This window comes from Gekko japonicus, unplaced genomic scaffold (genome assembly GCF_001447785.1).
Source record: "Gekko japonicus isolate JY-2015 unplaced genomic scaffold, Gekko_japonicus_V1.1 scaffold376, whole genome shotgun sequence".
Taxonomy (NCBI): domain Eukaryota; kingdom Metazoa; phylum Chordata; class Lepidosauria; order Squamata; family Gekkonidae; genus Gekko; species Gekko japonicus.
In genome coordinates this window covers 817,597-828,078 of record NW_015164675.1, presented here as the reverse complement: position 1 = coordinate 828,078, position 10,482 = coordinate 817,597, and the positions used below count along the sequence as shown (strand labels likewise).

Genomic DNA, 10,482 nt, shown 5'->3' with positions numbered 1-10,482 from the left:
GAGTAAGGAAATGTCTGAGCACAGTAAAAGAAGACGTATTTGTGTCTGTCACAGAGTTACATTGCAATATCTGAATGCTCCCTTAGGGCTGCCCAAATGAGCTGTATATCAATAGATTTTCTTCTCTTTGACATTCTTATATTTTATATGTTCAACAAGCTTCCCAAAAATTTGCTCCACAGACAGAGATATGTAATAAGGAAGCACTTACAGTTTTCCATACCAAGTTGTCCACTCATTTATACCAGAAGAAAACTGAAACCAGGAACAGACTCAACAGGACAGGACACAAATATGAAATAACCCAGATTGTACTTCTGGTACTGTTCTTCTACACTGACCTGCAATAATTCAGCTGTTTTCGCAGTTAACCCTGTGATGTATTCCATTCGATTATTCACCTTGGCAACAACAGGATCATCATCTTCCTCCAGCCATGAACTTGCAAATAAGGAAAGTTTCATCCAGGAATTAGAAAACCATCTCCAGTAAAGCACAAATTGAGAACACTTTATACTATTCCTGAGTCCTTTTGCTGAGTTTTAAATTTTTTATAAGTGCTCCTTTTTTAATGTTGCTTATTTCAAGCAATTTTTAAATTGCAAAATATAAAAACAGAGAATTTGCGAATAAAGCTTTTAGTCTAACAAGGCTTCTGGAAATTATGTATAAAACAGTTTTTATTCCTAGACACCTTACCTTTTAGACACCCTGTAGCTGGCAGTAGTTAGCACACCAGTTTTGGGATCACGTACTGTAGCTCTTGCCAGCTGTAGAAAAAGAAATATCAACATTTAATAATCGAAGTATTACTGAAAATGTTACAAAGCGAGGTGTCGCATTCTGATCTCCATTTTCAAACATATGCTACACAGTGATGTCATGAAGCAGCTAGAAATTTATTCTGCACAAAGTGGAAAAGCATATTTCATGGTAGGGGCAAACATAATTTATCTCATCAGAACTGAGGTTCCATCAAAAGATCTATATAAAAGCCAAACCATATAAGTTATTAAAGGACCACAGCTCCTCTATTCTACTTTCTTCTCAGAAAAAATGACCCTCTATCTGTAACATTACTTTGAATGCGGAGGAATGGTAGCAGATTTGGAAGTCTTTTTCCTTTAGTACTAACATAATAGAAATTAGTATGCAGACTTTTAAAATCCTCAATTTTGGGTATTTAACTCCACAAATGCTGGCACAGATCATGCCTTCGGCCTCTCCTCTTTGTTGGAGGAAGTGTGGTAATCTGGGTCATTATATGCATTGTTGGCTAGAGTACCCGAAACTGCAAACTTTTTGGAAGGATATCTTGCAACAAATAGCTTATAACTGGTTATGAGGTACAGTGTAATGTTGAACACATTTTTTTGAACAGATGGCAAGTTAATGTTCAGTCTTCTGATTAGAGATGTAAAATTTCCGGAAATTTTGAAGCTCGGAAAAAACCCTTTTTTTCTGGGGGTTTTCGGGGGAAAACGGAAATTTTCGGAAAAATTGAAAAAAATGCTACATTAGCATTTCTTTTGTCTTTTCTAGATTGAAAGTCATTCTGTTACTTTAGGAACATAAAAAATGACTATGGACATTTTTACTTGGCATGAAATTATCACAACTAGCATATTAAAAATATAGTGTACCCAAACAATTATTACAAACAGAATACCCACCCACATGCAAAAACAAAACTGAAACCTTTTTATTTTCTTCTGACAATCGCACCTCCTAAAGGAAGAAATGCATCTTGTTCTTGCATTGGAGAGTTCAGTTTGTAACCTAGGACTTGCTTGTCCTCAGTGCACAGAAATTAGATCAATCTGATACCATTATATATTTTAGAAATGATTTGGAAAATATTTGAACACCTTGTCTTAAAATATTTTATTTATCATGTTAAAATAAAACATTCCATAATCAATTTCTTTTCTTTTCTTTTTTCAATTTTTCCAATTTTTCGGAAAAAAACAAAAAAGCTTCAGGGAAAAAAACGGGGAAAAAACGTTTTTTTTCCGAATTTTTCCGGGCCTTCACATCTCTACTTCTGATACTGTTAAGCGTATATCTTTATTGTTATCAGCAGCTAAAAACGTAGTGGCTTATTCTTGGAAGAACACTGTAGGCCCCAAGAGACAACACTGGCACACCAAGCTATGGAAACTTTATATAATGTCTAGAATTACAGATAGAATTAATGAAGCAAACTGTTGTAAATGTTCTGTTAATTTTGCTATTATTTGGCTTCCTTTGCTTGAATATTTGGTACATCAGGATGTCATGCCTGATATAATTAATAGTTTAAATTTGTGGTAAAACATGATTCCTCTCTTTTATAACGGTTGCAATCTGTCGGTTGATAGCGATCCCTTTGTAATGGTGATGTATTATTTATCTTGAGCTAACTTACCAGTTACTGTTAGAATGGTGGTTTTAGTTTGTAGTTTGTATTATTTTTGGATTTCAATTAAAATATATTTAAAAAAAAGATCTATATAAATCATATCACCTGAGAACCAGATTCTAAAACAAACAAACAAAAAAACCCCTACAAGTTTCTTGAATTTTCAGCTGTCTTGAAATTTTCTAAAATCATCTTGCTGTGGTGCCATGCAACATGAGTGGTAAGTAGGAAACATTTGTATGTTAGGATGTTCTCGTTTTTTACCATGACAGATCTGGAACAATTTAAAAGCACACAGTGAATTAGCACACACAATACATGGCAACACACACTGTGCCTGTGCCAGTTCCCCATGCTGACTACTTCTGGTTTGAACAAGATCTGAAACAAGATAAGCATGGGTAGTACAGTGAAATTGTATCAAACCCCTGTGCCTCTTTTTCCAGGCACTTGCATGTTCTGTAGTGGTACTCCAGATGCTGTAGGACTTCCTCTCTGGGTTCATCCAGAAGAGCTAGTATACTTCAAATTCCCAAGAGAAATGTTCAGGATATTATTCCAAAAATATTTTGACAATGTTTATACATAAAATATTAATCATTTGGACATGAAACAGCAGTCACTGGGTGTGTGGAGGGGGAGGTATTTGTGAATTTCCTGCATTGTGAAGGGGGTTGGACTAAATGACCCTGGAGGTCCCTTCCAACTCTATGTTTCTATAGAGGGGTGCCATAATATTAATCGTGGGGGGGATCTGTTTTATTGGAACAAATTCTATTATTATTATTCTACTATTATTTATTGGAACAAATTCTATCAAATGAAAATGCATTTGAGTTTTGTACAATGTTTCAGGCCAAATTCAAATGTATGCACTTGCTCATGTTCCCAATCGACATGTGTGAGGAATATAACTCAAGGAACTGATACATTCCCTTCTCTTCTTATTTAAATATAAGATTTCTTATAAAACTAGGCATAGACAGGCACAATGGCCAGAGGAGCAAAATCTATCTGCCCAGGGGGGAAATGTAGCAGTCTGGCAGAAGAACTATAAAAACTGCAGTCACAGACTTCTGAAACACATTATGTTGGCTTCAGATAATGAAATTCAGCTGCCTTTTGAAGCTGCATTTTGTCTCAGTTTATTCTCCAGTATATAGCAAACCTTCCCTGTAAAGTTGCTGTAAGCATGAATTAATCATATCAACTCCTATATCTACACTGCCACATCCATACAGTCATCCTATCAGTTTCTGATTTGTAGAGGCTCCTTTAAAAACCTCTCTTAGTGCAGTCAAGTAGCGCATGAGTAGAAATGCTTAAAAGAGCTGCAAGATTTGTGTAGATTGATTTGGGTCAGAACGATTCATTATCCTAGGAGAACTGGGGGGAAAGGATCACTGGTGTTTCTGACACACCCATTTATTTATTTATTATTCAGATTTTTATCCTGCCCTCCTGGCCGGGGCCGGCTTAGGGTGGCTTACATCAAGACAAATAATTACATTAAAAACAAGTTGAGATTGAAACAATTATAAAATCATAATAAAATGCTAGTTCATCTCATGGTAGCAGCCAATATACAAAGTTCTCAGTTGCAGTTGGCTCTTGTTATTCATCTAGGTGTCCTTACAGGTTCGTTGTTCTCTTAGGCTGTTGATGGTGGTTTCCAGAGTCCAGGCCCTCTCCCTTGCGCTGACCAATGTTCTTCATTGGTGGTGGTGGATCCCAAACGCCTGGTAGAAGAGCTCAGTTTTACAGGCCCTGTGGAACTGCAGCAGATCCCGCAGGGCCCTGATCTCCTCTGGGAGCTCATTCCATCAGGATGGGGCCACCACCGAAAAGGCCCCGGGGCTCTGATCGTTAACAGCCTAACTTCCTTAAGCCCCAGGAGGCCCAGCCGATTCTCGGCCCCTGATCGCAGTGCTCTCCGGGGAACATACGGGGAAGGCGGTGACTTAGGTATGTAGGTCCCTGACCATGTAGGCCGTGACTTAGGTATGGAGGTCCCTGACCATGTAGGGCTTTAAAGGTAAAAACCAGCACCTTGAAATGAATCCGGTATGCTATCGGCAGCCAGTGCAGTGCCTTCAGCACAGGCTGTATGTGCTCCTGCCTAGAGAGCCCCATCATGAGCCTGGCTGCAACAGTTTGCACTAGCTGCAGCGTCAGGATTTGAGACAAGGGAAGCCCCATGTAGAGAGCATTACAGTAGTCTAATCTCGAGGTGACCATCGCGTGGATCACTGTCGCCAGGTCATTGTGTTTGAGGAAGGGAACCAACTGCCTGATTAGCCAAAGATGGTAAAAAGCTGCTTTGGCAGTGGCTGCTACCTGGCCCTCCATAGTTAAGGTGGCGTCCAGGAGCACTCCCAAACTCCTAACCTCCGGTGCTGGCACCAATGGTGCCCCATTGAAGGTCAGGAGTGCGATCCCTAACCCTGGCCCACTTCGACTCAGACACAGGACCTCCATCTTCGTCAGTTTTAGTTTCAGTTTCAGTCAGCTCAGTCTAAGCCAACTAGCCACGCTTGTAACGCCCGGTCCAGATCTTCTGGTATAGAGTCAGACTGGCTGCCCAACAACAGATAGAGCTGGGTGTCATCTGCATACTGGTGACAACCCAGCCCATGCCTCCGGGCAATCTGGGCAAGGGGTGCATATAGATGTTGAAGAGCATCGGGGACAGCACTGTCCCTTAAGGCACACCACAGTCCAGTGAGTGTCTCTGGGAGAGCTGTTCCCCTAGTAAAACAGAGGTTAGAATTTACTTAGAATCTCTGACTGTCAGTCTCTGGGTCCAATTGCCCCAATACTTAAGCCAGAGAAAGAGGAATGCATGGAGGGAATGGTCATCAGTACGACACTTAGAAGCATGCCATTTTGTGGGACAGTGTGCTTGCTGGCCAGAGAATTCCCACATATATGGGGTTGGCAGCTCTGGGTTGGGAAATACCTGGATATTTAGAGGAGTGAAGCCTGGGCAGGGTGGGGTTTGGAGATGGGAGGGACATCAGCAGGCGATAATGCCACAGAGTCCACTCTTCAAATCACCCATTTTCTCCAGGGGAATTGATCTTGGTTGCCTGGAGATCAACTGTAACAGCAAATCTGCAGGCACCACCTGGAGGTTGGCAACCCTACTTATGTAAGCGATAATATATTTTTTTTTAAAAAAAAAAAATCCAGGTGTTCATTCTCCCCTTTTTTTCATCTGATGTTTTGATACTATTTTTCTCCATATTCTCTCTTCTGCCTCTTAATCCTATTATTAATTTTCTTGTCTTGTCATGCAGCTTTTGGCATGATGAGGGTCCAGAATTCTGTCTCATCTGCTATTCTGTTGCAGGCGCTTACTCTACAAATCACAGCTGGAAAATTACTCTGTGGAAAACTTTCATTATATATTGCTTGCAGTGATATAATTTAGCATTCTGAACTTCTCATTAAGCCTGCAATTGTCTTAACCTCACCATATGGTTCATTTTTCTGTGGGCAACAGTTGCCCTAAACAAATAAGAAATTAAAATGCACTGGCATATTAATTGGTATTATTTTTGACTGAATGTTACTGTGACAACAATCCCAGCCTACAGTCTAGTGCATGTTAGAGCTGGCAAAGATGGAAGACTGCACATGATGCCTGGAAAATAAAATTCTTTCCCAATCCAAAATCACTTATTTCTTTGACAGAGAGACAACATGTTTTATAGAGCTGATGCAATTCACATCCACACAGCAAAATTTATTTCATTATGAATCTTCCTCTTAGTAAAACAATACCTTGTAAGCAAATGTTTCCTTGAATTTAGTGTTTTTCCTGACTGGGGCTGTATCACCATTGTTTCAAAGTATTTTTTTTTTGTTGTTCAGTCAAGAGAAGTTGACATAGCATAATTCTTTTGCTTGCTTTACATCAAACTCTGAAGGAACTGTGTCCAAAATACAGATATTTTCAGACCTGTTGTACACTTTTTCAATGCTCTGTCTCTAAAAAGCATCTCTTAGCAAACTCAAGTATGCCTTCATTTCAAAACTATATAACTTCATATCAGGTTAAAACACCACCCTTTGGGGATAGATGTGATAACCCCTACTCTCTCACACACACACACTTAACTGCACAAAGCACTCCATTTGAATACATGAACTGACAGGTAGCACGCTGCTGCTTTTCATATATTGTCCAAAACAGTCTGAAAACCAAGCACAGCTTTTTAAAAGTATGAGGTAATTATAAAGCATCAGAAAAAAATGTCCGAATTAATAAGGGTGAAAGTCATGAGGCAAACAGAAAAAAATTCAGTTAAGGAACTGGCCGACAAAGAGCTATGACTTCATAAATATCCTGAACCGTGTTCTTTAAAAGGTTTCCTTTCCATTCCCAACATTTTTTTCCATCATTCATTCAGTGCTAAATGCAGAGGAATTCTACTGAACCTGGAGTACCATATTTCTTTGTTTGTAAGCTCCATGAACACTGCAGTCCATGCCATCACATTTGCAGTAAGAGATAAAGCTAAAGAGCAGGGCTATTTTTGGGCAGGAACGCACAGGAACGGAGTTCCGGCTGACTCCCAAGTTGGCCACACCCAGCAGGAACTCATTAGCATAACAGACCACACCCAGCAGTAGAAACTCATTAGAACTGGCTACATTAGCGGCGTGTGGCCTAACATGCAAAGGAGTTCCTGCCCTGGGTTTTTACAACAAACAAGGTAAACACAATAAGAAGCAAAAGGTGGGTGTGGCTGGATGACCACACTTCTGGTAACATGGGAATGCGGCCTAATATGCTAATGAGTGGTACAGTCAGGGGTTTGGCCTAATATGCTAATAGGTTTCTGCTGCTGGGTGTGGCCTATTATGCTAATGAGTTCCTGCTGGACTTTTTCTACAAAAAAAGCCCTGCTAAAGAGCATCATCCAGGTACAGCACAGGGCAGCTAACGTGAAGCCAAAGAGGCTCATGAGCAGTTTGAATGCATGTGAATTCAGGTTCTGCTACAAAATCAGTGGCCTTTAAAAACTGTATGCCAGTGAGCTCAGTAGACAAAGTATATAAGCACTGTAGTTGTAATAAAGTTATTTTACAAGAATGACTGGGGAGAAAGGGGAAAAAAGGTAAAAATGAAAAGGTTCATGATAACATAGTCCCCAAAAATATTTTCATTTCTTCCTATGCTGTGCAAATTATAATGAATAAAACATTAACATATTCACCATTGGTCTAAGACCTTGCATTACTTTGCGTAGTTTTAAGAAGGAAATTTGAGACTGATGTCTAGCAGAGATGTTTTCTGCTACTGTCTATGTTTATTTGAAAGTCAGTGTGCCTACAGCCACTGTGACATTCTAAAGTAAGTGTATCTAGGATTGCAGCTGAAACCACAGTTCCTCATGATAGATGGCAGCACTGAGGCTGATACAGAACTTGTGGTGTGGATCCAAAACACAGAGTTCCACGGAAACAAAAAATGAGGATGGAGTTAAAGGAGGAGGACGAGAAGGAAAAAGTGCACATCTAGCATGAACACTTCACTGGCAAACAATGTTGCCAATGGCTCTGGGAGAGCGGAGTCCTGGTATAGTCTGGAGATCCTGGGCTGAGTTTTGAAAGTGGGCTCATGACCACAGAAGCCTGTTTTAAACGCTATGACTCAACTATTCCCAACTTAAACGTTTTTGGATGGATTGTCTCCATATATATTGTTGCAGTCAGAGCTAGCTTGGTTGGCCCTTGCATACACAAACACCGAATTCACTATTTTCATAAATTAACATATCCCAATAACCAAATGAAATCCTAACACAGCATCTTCTCTTTTGAGAACTGGAACACTTACTTTTGGTTTTGCGAGCTCTTTAATCTTCTCTATTTCTTCATCTGATAAGACATCATAGTATCTGATAATGTGTGGACTGTCCCATTCATCCTCTTCTTTAAATGGCGCTATAATCAGGTTGGGATTTCTGTTTCCATTATGGTACCTACAGAACAGCCTCTTTTGTCTTCGAGGAGTCTGAGAACAAATCCAGATAAACAGGCAACAGTTTTAAAATGTTGAATACAAAACTATGCTTACATGCAGAAATAGGCAGCATAGCCTTTCTCTGGGTGGCCCCCCACCTATGGCAGCCCAGTACAAGGTGTGAAAGTGCCTTCCCTGGCTTTCACAAACTGTTCAGATCCTACAAGCATTTGCTGGCTGAATTTCAGGGGTTTTTTATTGTGTGTGTGTGTGTGCACCTGGAAGTGATGGTGACCTCTGGTGACTGACCCCTACTGGAGGCCTGGAGGATATTCAGAGAGGTGGCTGAATAAAGCCTGCCCCTGCCTCTTGACTGCTGGTATTCCAAGGAGGTCTCCCATCCAAGTACTTGCCAGAGTCTACCCTGCTTAGTTTCCGATGAGATCGAGCTTGCCTGGGCTATCCAGGTCAGGGTTCAATTTGGGTTTTTTGTTTTAAAGTGTGCCTCTAATTGTTAAGCAATTGGCTATGGTTTTTATTTTTAAGCAATGTTTTTTCCTTAGTGAGCTGTAACTGCTGTTTCAGACAATGCTAGATTCAGGTGTGTAGCCGTGTTGGTCTTGATGCAGCAGAACGAAGTTTGAGTCCAGTGGCACCTTTAAGATCAATAAAGTTTTATTCTGGGTGTAAGCTTGCATGTGCACACACACTTCTTCAGATGTACCAGAACCAGAGTGCATGCGCATGAAAGCTTACACCCAGAAGACAACTCTGTTGTTCTTAAAGGTGCCACTGGACTCAAACTTTATTCAGATAATGCTGTTTACTTTTGTGACAGTTTCTGATCACATGCTAAGATATATGTTGAATATATATGTAAGAGATATGTCAGGTACGCTTAGAAGCTGGATGCTCATTTTAGAAACAAACCATTTCTGGCAGGAAGGCAGACAAAGACAGTTCTGCTGAATAGAGCTTTGCTGAAGCAAAGCTGAGCTACGTGTAGCCTTATTTCCATAAGGCCCCGTATCAACTAGTTCCTGTAATGCAGTATAGCCTCTAGGAATGTATTTCTGAAGTAAACAGTTAAAATCTTTACCCATCTTTCTCTCTCCCTCACCATTTTCACACCTTCTCCTCTGCAGAGGGCCTCATAGATATCACGTTCTGGCAGATAGTCCTGAGGCCTTTCGTAGACTCCGCTTTGTGTGGCTGCTTCTGTTACATTTGAAGTCTCATTCAACACCTGATGCTCTTTTTCTCTTTCCAGCAGCATCTCAAAGTACCGCATGTTACTGCCTGCTCTTTCATGACTGGGATCTTTGTTGGAAAGAAGGATAAAAGAAAGACGTCCAATTACAGTATCCAAGAAAACTCATCAGAGGGAGCCTCCAATTTTACGACATTACCCCAGTTACTTTGCACAAGTAAGAATTCCTTCTATGCTTCTCAGACAAGTCTGAAATAAGTTGAAATAACTATTTGAGAGGCTACGGTTAAGAAATGGGAGGAAGATTTCAATCTACCTGAAAGCGTGTATTAACAATACAATCCATGCTTCACTTGTATATACTGGTGCCTTTCTGCCTTAAAAGGAACACCAGTTAAAGATGAAAATAAGTATTCTATTTGTGTTATGTACTAGCCAAACGAACACTCCAACCAAGCAACAGAATAAGAAAAGTCTTACCCTTTCTGAGATAATGCTATTTGTCAACCATACACACGGCAGAGGGAAGTGAGAAAATGATTAAGAACATTCTGAAGACCACTTCTAGAAAAGGCTTCAGACCTGGACTCATTTTTTAAAAAGTATATGTCTCCATCAGTCCTTTAATCAGATCTTAGCAACAGCACTGCAAAATTTACATTGACAAGTAGTTTCCCACATTACAAATGAAACCGTTTTCTGTCTTCAGGGTTGACGTAATTGATTCTCAACACAAATGGAAAGAATTATTGTTCCACACTGGGATAAAATGATTCTAATGTAAGAGATGAACTGTATTTAAACTGCTGCCAGAATTTAAACAGAAAAAGGACTCTGAATTACTTGGTATAATGAAAGGAGTGCCAAGTAATTTAGTTAAGATCAGCCTGCATATGA

The 10,482-nt window shown here is 40.0% G+C and overlaps 1 protein-coding gene across 2 annotated transcripts in view; it reads right to left on the bottom strand.

Annotated features, from left to right (window-relative positions):
• Positions 1-10,482, bottom strand: part of P4HA2 (prolyl 4-hydroxylase, alpha polypeptide II) — a 73,521-nt gene that overhangs the window by 19,191 nt on the left and 43,848 nt on the right. For both annotated transcript variants that reach the window (XM_015409265.1, XM_015409264.1), the window contains exons 7-10: positions 9,496-9,695; positions 8,250-8,426; positions 700-770; positions 342-441 (exon numbers count right to left, since the gene is read on the bottom strand). In XM_015409265.1, the coding sequence (XP_015264751.1) occupies positions 342-441; positions 700-770; positions 8,250-8,426; positions 9,496-9,695 (548 nt within the window). The remainder of the gene's footprint in view (positions 1-341; positions 442-699; positions 771-8,249; positions 8,427-9,495; positions 9,696-10,482) is intronic.